General features: G+C 40.8%; 2 protein-coding genes across 2 annotated transcripts; both read right to left on the reverse strand.

The window, feature by feature from the left end:
• Window positions 1-1636: 1636 nt before the first annotated feature.
• arcn1b (archain 1b) lies at window positions 1637-6494 on the reverse strand. Its single transcript, XM_017713039.2, has 10 exons — window positions 6278-6494; window positions 5061-5324; window positions 4781-4960; window positions 4485-4690; window positions 4211-4375; window positions 3904-4069; window positions 3425-3572; window positions 3158-3266; window positions 2869-3073; window positions 1637-2165 (listed from the first exon to the last, which is right to left on the reverse strand). The coding sequence occupies exons 1-10, from the start codon at window positions 6278-6280 to the stop codon at window positions 2076-2078; spliced, it is 1536 nt and encodes a 511-aa protein (XP_017568528.1). The 5' UTR covers window positions 6281-6494; the 3' UTR covers window positions 1637-2075.
• Window positions 6495-8500: 2006 nt separating this feature from the next.
• cryaba (crystallin, alpha B, a) lies at window positions 8501-11938 on the reverse strand. Its single transcript, XM_017713037.2, has 3 exons — window positions 10793-11938; window positions 10485-10607; window positions 8501-9644 (listed from the first exon to the last, which is right to left on the reverse strand). Exons 1-3 carry the CDS (start codon window positions 11117-11119, stop codon window positions 9453-9455), a joined length of 642 nt encoding a protein of 213 aa, XP_017568526.1. The 5' UTR covers window positions 11120-11938; the 3' UTR covers window positions 8501-9452.
• Between the last annotated feature and the right edge of the window lie 1117 nt (window positions 11939-13055).

Here is a 13055-nt window from a genome sequence, read left to right on the forward strand (position 1 = left end):
TCCATGTCAGTAGTGTTATTCTATTAATGTAGTGTCAGTTATTCTATTAAATGTAGTCCATGTCAGTAGTGTTATTCTATTAATGTAGTGTCAGTTATTCTGTTAACATCGTCCATGTCAATAGTGTTATTCTATTAATGTAGTGTCAGTTATTCTATTAAAAATGTAGTCCATGTCAGTAGTGTTATTCTATTAATGTAGTGTCAGTTATTCTGTTAACATTGTCCATGTCAGTAGTGTTATTCTATTAATGTAGTGTCAGTTATTCTGTTAACATTGTCCATGTCAGTAGTGTTATTCTATTAATGTAATATCAGTAGTGCTATTCTGTTTACGAATATTTCTACTGTTTTTTGGTCAGCCAAGATCAAAGAACATTTGGATTTTTAAAAAATGCAAAAATTCATGTTTCACATGGATATTAATTGGTTATGTGTTAATGAAATGAGAAAAATAAATTTGGTCATTTTGTCTTAAAATGCAGCATTCTCAAAGTCCTAACGTATTAGCATCCGTTCGGCTCTAAATCTTTGTCCGTTTTACTAGCAATGTTAAGTTTTAAATTCAAATGCTAAAATGACATACAGGGATGCAGATCTTATAAATGAGAGTTAATGCCAGATGCACAAGTAATGAAACACACTTTCATTCAAATTCAAGCAATATGCTTTAATATCAAAACAGTTATTGTAAGCTGGAATGTTATAATTCCCACATCTCTTTTGATTATTAAAATAACTCCTTGAAAAGTCAGCTATTGTCCAGCAAGGTTTGGAAAAAATGCAAAAGCAAAAAGGGTACCCAATGACCAAGCATATTCCTCTCAAGAAAAAGAATGCATGTCAGAAGAGGGCATCTGGTACAATGGTACTCTCAAATCAAGCTGAGCAAGGTACTTTAAATATTTGTGAATGCTTGCGCCTATTATTACAAAATAGAATCATTTAGGCAGGGCTTACAGCTGCGTGAATTAAGCTTCAGCACAGCCATGAAAGCCGATGACAACATTAAATACGAGCCTCATGTGTTCATGAGTCCACACAGAAAACACACTGCACTCAGTACAGTGTGATCCAGTGGCTTCAATGATTTAGATTTCAACTGCACTACTTGATGTTCATGGCTGAGAACGCAACTGGACTTTCATTATGAACGCTATTAGGGTCACTCTTATGGCTCCATTATCAGGTGGTTCAGTTGATTAGTGTTCTTCTCTGAGCATGCCCCGACACTAATATAGGACCAATAGTTGTAAAAGGTGCAGTGGCAGGAATCAGAGTGGTAGCAGACACGTGAAAGCCTCTAGAGATGTGCAGGCCACCATCAGACGGATAGGAACTTTTGCAGGCTAACACTACTGATGTTCTACCGTGGATAAAACTGCTACACTTACAAACGGCTTTGAATACACCTCAGAGAAAATGTTTCAACAATATTACCACTTTGTGCTTTTACTAGTAATTTTGTATTGGAGCACCCTGTTACCAACACCAGTCTATGCACCCATATTAACAAACAGTCAACCCGTTATTATAGAACAAAATCACACATTGCTGGTTAAACAACAAGCAACAGCTACATACAGCCCTATAATTAGTTTCTTTGGGATTCAAAGCAAAAACTCAAATTCAAAATATTACTTTCTGGTATTTTCATTCATTTCAAGTAAACAAATCCACTGTATTGTACTTGATATGTGAGAATTACTGGCTCTCTTAAATTACAAATTCTGGAAATGGAAAACATTACACTCAGCAATGGTCAAACTCCACCTCTAATTTATTTCAAGGGTTGTGAAGACCACTGGTCCAGGTTAAGGGTACGCTGCAAGATGTTGTGGTATGATGACTTCTCAGTGGCCTCAGCCTCAAATCACAACACTCCAGGCTCATCTGCCTTCATGGTAGATGCTGCTTATTTTCGTATAAACATATATAATTTCTGTTGCCATACAAACATATAAATACACCAATACTGCACGCCACTGGATTGAATTTTGAGAGTCTGGTGTACTGTCTCCAAACTGTTGCACAGGTAGGCAGGCAGGCTAGAAAAATATTTCTTTTAGGAAGTCTTTAGAGTATCTCATACTTGTCAACGACAAACGAAGTCTCGATGGAATATTTCACTGGGCTGTCTCCTTCTACATGGGTCACTTTGGCCACCTGTATTAACAAGGCAGAAAAAAAGGCAGTTTTCAAATTATTATTTTGAACACATGCATTTCCATTTTATATTCATCAATATAAAGTGACTGGCTAGCACAGAAGCATAGATTTCCATATGAGAATGAGGTTTTACAAAACTTTAAAATGGTTGGTATATAAAAGTATATAACTCACATCTTAAGTACATCTTTTTAGTTATCACAGTATTACTTCACTTCTCCTACACTTTTTCCTCACAATCAACTCTTCTTCATTCTCAACCGCGACCAAATCACAATTGTGATGTTCTTGGTGGTAACATTCTCTGCCTTTGCCTCCACAATTGTTTAATTATTTTTAGTCAAACATATGTATTTCTGAATACATTGATAATCAGATATAAAAGGCTATTTAAATTGCCATTTAATTACATGGAAAAAAAAACAAAAAAACAAGCCCTTTGTTTAGAAATAGCTGGCAAGAAGACACATCAGCAAGTATGTCTAAACAGCCTATGTTTTCTTAATTATTTAACAATAAATATATATTTTAGGTGGTGGTCAAGAGGCAATTTTAGTGGGGCCCTCAATATGTTATATAAAAATATTTTATATATACACGCACACACAAAAATAAAAATGAACAAAAAACAGTAGAGATAAGTCTATGTTATGTCTCTGGACTAGCCTGTCCTGAAAACTACAAAACTGACTTAACTCACCTGAATGTCGGAGTAGTTGCGTCTAGACACAAAGGAGACATTGACGGGGAAGAAGTCATTTGGTTTGCCAGCTATGCTGAATTCCAGACTTCCACTCTTGTTATTTTCATCTATGACAGGTAGGCACCATTCTAGGATGTTTTTCCTGCTGTCATGACGATACTCCCCGTCAATATCTCCAATGACAGGGGCACCTACTCCAGACCTGTAAAAGAAGAACGCATGATTAAACCAACAGCATCCAATTCAAAGCCCCCTTCCCACCAGATGTCATTTATGAAGTACTTACGGCACAGGGATGTTAACGATTACATCATTGAGTTCAAGGCTTTCGTCCTGGAGCTCATATTCAATATTGACATCGCAGTTATTACCACTTTCTGAGGGCCAGCAGTTTACTACAGAAAAAAAAAAAACCCCAACAACAAACGTTACATTAAAGAAAGGGCACAGCACAACCATATACACTTAACAGGTCACCAACTAACAGACAACCAATAAACATATATTTAGGAACATTTTTTCGGGCAGAAGCCGTAACTCAGGTCGTGCTTACTAGTTAAAGGGATGAGGGACTCATCTGTGCTCTGCAGCCTCCACTTCAGCACACCCACATCATTGTTGACGGGGAAAGACTTCTCTGGGTTTTTCAGACCAATCAATGACTCTGCAGTGAACAGCTTCTTATCTACATTGGGGTGGGTCTGAATAAAAAGAAAAAAAAAAAAAGATTTTCTCTTATAGTATAGTAGCTGAGTATTGTGGGTGGGGCATAGACATAACATCGAGTCGCTTCCAAATAATATTTTACACAAGCACAGATTTGTTCAGCAGAACAAATGTTACAAGAGCCTTGAAGCCTTTTGCAAAGTGTTCAGTGCTTTTTCTAATTTTAATTTTATATATGTGATCTGTCAGGGCACATCATTTTATCAGTTACAACAATTTCAGCAAAAACTTCATACAGCCTAGTTTCACCATGTGGCATTTTCCTTCAGGATGTACACTCTACAGATCATGCAATCTCAAAAGCACCTGTAGCTGCACTCCTTTCTTGTCATTGTTGTTAATGTGCAAACGGATACGGCCGTTTTTGTCATCCGACACCCTCAAGGTTATCATGCCCAAAATCTCCATGTTTTGCAGTCCACCATCCCGTCCACAGGTGAGTACTATCTTCTCCTCTATCTTCAGATGTACACTGAGCCATAGGAAAAACAATGAGCACATATTACATTTGGATGGACAGCCAGTTTTAGTGTGTGAATGTATACAATATCTACACACAATTACTCATTGAAAGAATTGAGGAAAGGTTCCTGATAAATAACTGTTACAATACCTTTCAGTGTTCACCGGAGGCTGAAGAACTTTAGATGCTTCAGATGCCTTCTTTCCCGCACTGGGTATGATGATGTTTTCACCCTCCGACTTAAGTTTGTCTACAAAGTTGTCAACCTCCTTTCCTTTGGCACCCAGCTTTAGGGCTTTACTAGGACCACTTGGCCTGCATAACACACAGCTTTGTTTCAATTTCTGCTCATACTCATGCATGAATAGTTAGGAATTCACTGTAACGTATTAAAGATCTAAGTCCATGTTCTCAGTGCACATACCTAAGTGGGGCTGGTGCCATTTTCGGCTTCTCTGGTTCCATAATTGAGTCTGTAATGATGGTGGCTGGGCTGATACCACTCATGCCTGAACTCCCAAAGCCTCCAAAGCCTGGTGCTTTTTTGCCTGCACGCTCAGCATCCCGTCTTGCCTGCTGCAACTCTTTAGCCTTCCGCCTCATCTCCGCATTTGCTTCTCGTTCTTGTGTCTGGCATACGAAATGGAGATAAATCATTTACGCAACAGAACAGCAGTTTCAGAGAAGATGCTCCTCATTGAAACACTGCAACCAACCAACCTCTCTGACTGCACGGAAGACCTTCTCCTCATGCGAGTCCATCTCGGTGAAGGTACGGATCTGTGCTAGATTGACATTCTCCCTGTAGCCCAGCGCAACAATCTCATCAAAAGCAAATATGAGATCGAAACAGTGCTCTGAGATTTCCCCCTCCTCCAGGACACGGCAGTATTCAGGAATCTGTGAAGAGACACAAGCATGTACGTTACTGAGCCACCTGTACACACAATTTAACGAGATGTATATACAGAGAAGAGAAAAGCAAAATATAACCTCATACCACACGGGAGAAGAGCCGTAACGTCTCCAGGTCCTCCAGAATGTTGCTATTCTTCGTAGTGACAAGAACCATGTAGAGCTTCTCTAGGGGCTGGTAGACATAACGCACACTGTCTGTCTCCACAAACGTGTGCTGCTTTCCTGTGCTCATCAGTTTAGGGAAAGCAGCCAGAAGACCCTCAATGCGAGTGCGTGTCATCTCCACAAACTGCCGTGACACTATGGCTTTTCCAGCCTTGGTGCACACTGCTGCAGCCAAGAGCACCTAGAACAGGTATTAAAAAGGACATAAATAAATACGCAAAATCCTCCTGCGGACACAGAACCACGTCTGTCATTTTAGCATCATTTATTATGTGTTAATCCAAACATCTAGTCAGGACCCCTTATCAAATAAGTCCAAAATCTAGACCTGGATGCCAAAGCAGTGAATGTTTCTGTGGTTCCTGATCTTGATATAAGATTTACTTAACACTGCAGGTAGTTATTTAATCTCTGAGGTGTAACTGTTAGTATTTAATTCAAACTGGTAGATAAAAAAGGTTCCCCCAACCACACAATAGAACATTTTATGGTAACATTAAGTCACAAGTGATCATTTGACACTAACAAATGAAATGTCAAGGCTTTAGATTTTTCATACAAGCTCTCTACACCGCTGATGAGTTTTAGTTGTGATATTAAAAGCATTTATAGTTAGTTATGTTAAGTTGCCTTGCCAGCTGGACTTAAGGGTCATAAACAAATGATAGCTACAGTTACAGAGAGACAAACAAATAAGTTCACCTAGCTAACCCACGTCGAGTCGATTATTTAGATGGGAAATTATTAAGTGTCTACTTGCTTATTCGAGCTTGCTGGAGATCTACCGGCTGTACTTTTAGGGACTTACAGCTAAGCTAGCCAGGTTAGCTAACTACCGAACATTAACATAAGGCTCGCTGGCTAGCTAACTTGGCTAGCTACGGGAAAACTCCGCAATGCCGATGTTATCTTACTGCGGGAAACGGTTAGACAAAATTCTTGTTTTATAAATGTTAAACTGGCCACTTGTCAAGCCAGTGTTAAACGCCGCGTCCACCGCCATTCAGCCTACTTCGCTCCTCAGCGAGCTAGCTAGTTAGCTAACCAGCTAGCCGTCGAACTTAAAGCCAGCTAGCAAGGCGGCTAACTAAGTAACCCCGGCTCGATTTACAGCCCAGATAAACTCATCCCTACCATTTTTTGGCTCCGTCTCGAGGTGCTTAAAACCTGATATTTACAAAACCAACAAACGCCAGTGTCGAGGTCGCTTTCCCGGAGGTGGCATGCAGTCGGAGCTGTAGCGGAGTGGGAAGCAGAGCCACGTCTCCAACCGGAAAAAGTTCAGCCTCGCAGCGCCACCGCATCCGAGACGGTCTCCTCAGCAGAGCCTGCAACGCCACAGCACCACACCTCAAACACCCGGAGCGCGACCAGGGGGCCGGGGGCAGCAGAGCGCTCAGTAAAGTTTAAATTCCGTCGCGCTCATTATGATCAGAGGTTTTATTCGCCTGCTATGAGATTACACAGAGTTCCTCTTAGTGCGGGGCAGCAAAGGTGCTGATTTTCTACGTAAAAATAAGTTAAGCAGTGGTGGACAGTAACCGAGTAAATGTAACTCGTTACTGTACTTAAGTAGTTTTTTTTCGTGTATCTGTACTTTACTTAAGTTTTTCCATTCTGGGCGACTTTTTACTTTCACTCCACTACATTTCAGAGTCTAATATCCGACTTTTTCCTCCTACATTTTGAGAAATCTGTCGTTCCTTTTGGTTTCTGTGTGTATAAAAACGTAACACGTCGAAAAGAAGCGCAAAGCCAGAGCACCAATCAGGGCCCAGCGGTCACTTTGTTTAGAGCTGGTTTTGACCTGTTGGTCATACCGACCCAGTGCAGCACGCGGTTCAACATCAGCGCAGCAGCGTAAAACTTTGGGAGCACATGCGTCTATAAATGATGAACTAACCTAACTTTGTGTAAATAGAGCACAATATAGAAATATGTCCACATATGCAGTCGTGACTGGCGCGTTTCTTTTTTCCTGAATTCATACAAACACTTTCATTTTATAATAAATTAGTTTGGGCTGGTTTATATTTATGAACAGAGGCTACAGATCAACACAGTAAAGGAGCTCATCTGTGATCCTGAGTTTAAAGCCAGTTTTTATTCAACTTAAACTTGGAACTAAGTTGTAAATAAATCTGAAACTGAAACTTTGCTTGTGTGTAAAAAGTGATTTCAGAGCCACTCGGTTCTCCCTGATGGAAACTGTTTACCTTCAGTGTTTTGTGCTTATGATCATTTTAATAGACGTCAGCGTCACTAATTAATGACGTTCTATTAAAAGACTGGTTTACCAAGAGAGACGCTGGAGGACTTTCACCTGAAATGAGTTCATGAAGCCAGTCTGGTTATAAAAATGATAACAGGACATCAGAGCCAGAATTACGCTTTTAGTACTTTTACTTTATACTTAAGTACATTTGAAGGTAAATACTTTAGTACTTTTACTCAAATTGAGATCTAGAGTAAGGACTTCTACTTTTACTGGAGTTATATTTTACCTTGGGTGTCTCTACTTTGACTCAAGTACATGATTTGTGTACTTCATCCACCTCTGAAGTTAACACATCCTCTATATGTGTGTATATATATATATATATATATATATATATATATATATATATATCACTGCCCTTCACACCAGTGAAAACCTCAGTCTTACACTCCTGACAGCGCAGCGCTGATTTTGACCTGTAGATATTTAAAGGTTTTATTGTTATTGCTGCCCCAAGATCCTGCTTACATTTGACCCCTGCTGAAAAAACATAACAGCACAGTTGGTCACTCAGCATGCTCATGTAGGTTGACCAGCATAATGTCCAAAACACGGCCTGTGCTGGTTTTGGTGGTGATCAGCATATTAACTTTCAGTGCTGCTGACCAGCATCCAAAACACAACATGTGCTGTTTTGCTGTTGACCAGCGATACAGGTTTGTCTAGCAAGGGCTTCTCCAGGTGGAGGGAATGTGGTGAAGTGAGCACCCTCTAGTGGTGGAGAGTATGAATTGCCTCCAATCCATGTTGCTGTACTGACACCATACAAGTGAAATGGTAATGAATTTGAGTTTTGATGCCCAGTTTAATCTTTCTGTAGAGCCTGACATTCTCAGCTGGGGCTAGAATAAACAAATCTTAACTAATTAATATTAATGTTATAAGAATTAACCTGGTGTTTTTGTAAAGGACAAATTTCTTGTATTCTGATAATGTTTGCACACACACACACACACACACACACACACACACACACACACTTTCCAAGCCGCTTCTCCCTCAGGGTCGCGGATGTTTGCACACCATGGAAGATAATACATATCTATGAAAGGGTGTAGTAGTCAAAGCAAAAACAGACATTTTCAGATTTCAGTTCCTTTAATAAGACATGCTGTGGTTAGCCACTGCCACTGATGCCAGGGACAGTTACATAGAAGTCCTAATGTCACATTTGGAGGTAAGGAAAATAGAGAATCTAAAGAATAATGATTGTGTGACAGCAGAGAAAAAAGGGATGAACAGTCACCCCCCTGCCCCCCAGTAGTCCAAATCCATCAAAACCCTCACATTCTGGTGTCAAATGACCTATTGTTTAACCCTTTTCTGAAGACCTAACTTGTTTTTGTTATTTGGCCAATACTCTAGCCCGGACCATAGTTTATCTGACTTATTCGTAGAACATAGACTTACAGAAAGTGTCTGAATGCCATCTTCCAACATCATCTCCAATAGACATACAAAGTCACATGCATACAAAGACCCCCACACCATTTCTGACACTATAGTAATTCACAGCGTGGAACATATATTGGGTCCCAGTTATCACTTAGTATTGACATGGTACAATGATGTCAAACCTGTCTTGTACAAGCAAATAGGACAGTGAACTTGCCAGATTTCTCTCACTGCAACATCATGGCATCATTATAGGCTTCTTCAAATGCTCTGTCGTTTCACCTTTTCATCTACAGCCTGCTCTCAAGGCTATGGTCATAACCATTCATCACCACCGCATGATTAAATAGGCAGTCTCAGACTGAAGACTATAAATATATAAGGCTGGTTATAAAGCTGAGAGACATTGCATTGATCTAAAGTGCATGTTTCTTCACTGATGTACTGTGGTTTAGTTCTAGCTTAACCATATTTTAGATTTAAAGACTGTTACACTGAAACTGTGGTCAGTTCACAGGTGTTGCACTTGAAAGCGTGCAGGCTATGTTTGTTTCTGTAGGTCATGGTCTCGTGGGTTGATGGGAGGAGGTGTGAGCGCGGAGGCAGGGGAGGGGTGCAGCTTCCACATGGGTCGAGTTACTTCGGTGCAGCGGGCTTTTCTTCGCAGGTGATGGGGATGCTGCGCTCAGGGATGTCCTGCAGGTTCCGGGGAGCAGAGATGCACATCACTCCCTCGAAAGACAGGCAGGAGGTGAAGGCCCCAGGGTCCACTCCCGATGGCATCTTATACTTCCTAAAGAACTCCCTCGCCACATAGCCATGCTCGTCCTGTGAAGGAATGGCAATGACACTTCTCACAAATAGACGTTTGTCCCCCATCTTGTAAGGATTCATCCCCAAACTCTAAGGAAATATAAGTGTCCAGACTTTTGCGCCAGACTTTCATAACTGTGCATCTTGCATAGAGCTTTCATAGAGGCTAGTGAATAAGTCATAGCAGTTACTGGAGAACAAGATAATTAACCGAATACTATGAGTTTACAGGATCAATACTTTTAAAAATGCTGCCTTCTTTTAGGTGTTGTGGTAATGTTTAATCATGATGGAAGAGAATTAGTGGCTGAGAGGAGGACTATACAAGCTAAACCAGCTGCCTTCAGAATACACGTCCTTTAAAGAAGCATTTTCCCCTTAAGGTCCACCTGTAACATTTGTGTGGATTTATAAACCAAAAACAATCATCATTCATTTTTACATGGCCATTTTCAACCTCTCTTTACTGTGCTTTTAAGACTGATGTACATAAACGAGTTTGTATCTGATTGGCTACCCTGAATTGTAGCTCATTCAAAAAGTAGCCCAGGCCAAATCACTTATTATAAAATCATTGTGAACAGGCGTGGCTAAACTGCTGTAGGCTGCATAAACAGATGTTTAGCCTCTTCTGAAAATCTAACTTGTAACTGATGGACCCCTTTCTGGCATTTCTGATACTAAAGCAAATCACACTGTAACATATATTGGGTTCCAAGTATTCTGGTCAGCACCAATGACCAAAATCTATACTATATTATATAGGTATGTTTTAGTCAGCATCTACATACTTAAAACACACAGTTTAGGGATGCACGTATTGTGTGAGGTGTTAGAACATGTGTATTCTATTACCTGTCGGTCCTCATGTTTGCCATGAATCTCGACATACTCATCGTTGACCTTGACTGACAGCTCTTCAGGAGAGAAGTGCTTCACATCCAGGTTGATTATAAAGCGGTCCCTATCCATTCTAACCTGCATATCAGAGCGTAAAATGCCTGGCATATCGTACAGCAAAACATCTCACAATCAAGACTGAAATAATAAATAGCTTGCCCTTATTTTACAAATATTTTGTACTTAGATTGAAAAGACTGACTGTTCATTTTAAACACATCGCATGGTTATCAGACAGATGCTACTGTGAAGACCTCTCTTACCTCCGACATGCCACCGTCCCACCAGTTTGGATAGCGCCAGAAATAAGGCCGATAGTAGAACATGGCATAGAAGGGTGCGAAAAATTCACTGTCCCACTGCTCCCCGAAGTGCTGATCAAAGATCCGGAAAGGGAAGAAACCTGGAAAGTAAGGCCGACGGGACCAGGGTTTCTGGATTGCTATGTCCATTATATCTCCTCCAAGTGGACTTGATGGTTGATGGTTGATGGCTCTTGTGGATGTGCAGCTCATGCCCCTGCCCAGGCCCATATTTATACTCCCATCTCCAAGTTCATGCCAACTATACACCCACCCACGAATCTGCATCCAGTAATGAGGTAAAGTGTTTGTGTAGCTCTCTTCCCCTCTGCCCTCTGACTTGCCCTGATGCAAAACTACTACATCACCCCATGAGGACGTAGCCACCCTGAGGTCATTCACATACAGAACCCCGGATTACTCTCAGGGATTTGAATACTGCTGATTCCTCTCAGCTCACAAGCTGGGAATGATTTTTGTTTGGCTAGGTTGGAATGCTTTCGCCTGAAGCCTTCCGTGAATTTGGCCAGAACCCCGGCGGAGGAAAGTGCCAGGGGATTCCGGATTGAGTGGCCTAGTTCAGGACACAGCCGGATGCAGTCTGCTTCCACTCGGCACTGCATCAATGGAGAACTCAGGCAGAAAGATAATTTGAAGCCCCCCAAAAGCGAGTGGGATTGCAGCCCTCAGCAAGATGGGTGATCCACTGTGAATCAGCCAGGATAAAAGGACCTTCCCACCTGGCAGTAGCACATCTACCCAGCCACAAGTCTCATACCACTTCATGTACAGTACTGTGCAAAACTCAGAGACCACCCTTTACTTGTAATTTCTAGTCAAAATGGTAATGGGGTACAAGTTATTCATTTTCCAAGTTTTCGCCTTTTAGAGATCCACCCACACTCTTGCTTCTGAAAACAATCCACAAGTGTTTTTGTCCATCCTTCTACTGTGAAAAGACAACGCAATGCTGTGAGTCTGAAAGGACGTGTAGCTTCCAAGAAGCTGTTACAGAGAAAACGAACATAGGCAAAAAAGAAAGAGTCTAGACCTTAACATCACTGAATGTGTTTGGGATTATTTGGATTGCGAGAAGCAGAAAATAAAACCAACTTCTAAAACTGAAAACAGGACTCTCAAAAAGAATTGGGGCTGTAAAAAAGGCAAAGACTGAACACACTAAATACTGAAAAGTGAAAGTATATTTAGCTTCATGTTTAGTACATTTAGGCTTCTGTATTTTTTTCTGTTATATATGTTTTGTATTATTTTCCTTGATGCTGAAAAATGGATAAACTAACAGCTGTTTTTGACTGGAATGAATCAAACGATGTGGAGTTATGGAAAGGCTAGAAATGGACACAAATGCTGCCTTTCCTGTATAATATCAGCAGACCTCTTGTCTTCCAAGTTACCATGGAAACAAACCTGACATTGTACAGGTACTCGGTGAAAATGACTTCTGTGTAAAATGAGAAAGGAGTCAAGAGAGCAGGATGATTCCCTTTTTACAATAAGAGAAGACTCCCTCCAACATTATTTTTAGCTCTTGTTCTTGGTTGAAGCACTTTATGAGGACAGTTTCATGCTGTCTCAGCAGAAAATGCCATTCGCTCACTGGCTTTTATCAGTGAAATTGAATGTGAATAATGATGCAGTCACACCTCCACAACAAATGAACTGTAACACCAAAATATTTGACTGCAATTAAATGTACATACCCACACACACTTTCTCTAAGCCAGTTATCTTCCTGGGTCGGCGGGGGGTGGGGGTGGTGGTGGTGGGGGTAAATATAGACATGCTTAACTTGGTAGCAAGTAAAACACTACGTAACATGAAATGATAGATAAAAAATATATATCAACTATAATAGATAAACACATTAAAACAAGAAGAATATTTTGTTGTTGTTGTAAGTTAATGTGTTTAGAATAATACAGGCAAAGAATACAGATGGGAAGAATACATTTAGAAGAGCATTTGGTGTCCGACTTCTCTCTAAACACCAGCCACTATACTGCTTTAAGTTAAGTTAAGTGAAACACCACATACACACTAGTGAATAGACACACACACTAGGGGGCAGTGAGCACACTTGCCCGGAGCGGTGGGCAGCCCTATCCATGGCGCCCGGGGAGCAATTGGGGGTTAGGTGTCTTGCTCAAGGACACCTCAGTCGCGTGCTGTCGGCCCTGGGGATTGAACCAGCAACCTTCCGGTC

Source organism: Pygocentrus nattereri, chromosome 17 (assembly GCF_015220715.1).
Source record: "Pygocentrus nattereri isolate fPygNat1 chromosome 17, fPygNat1.pri, whole genome shotgun sequence".
NCBI classification, from domain to species: domain Eukaryota; kingdom Metazoa; phylum Chordata; class Actinopteri; order Characiformes; family Serrasalmidae; genus Pygocentrus; species Pygocentrus nattereri.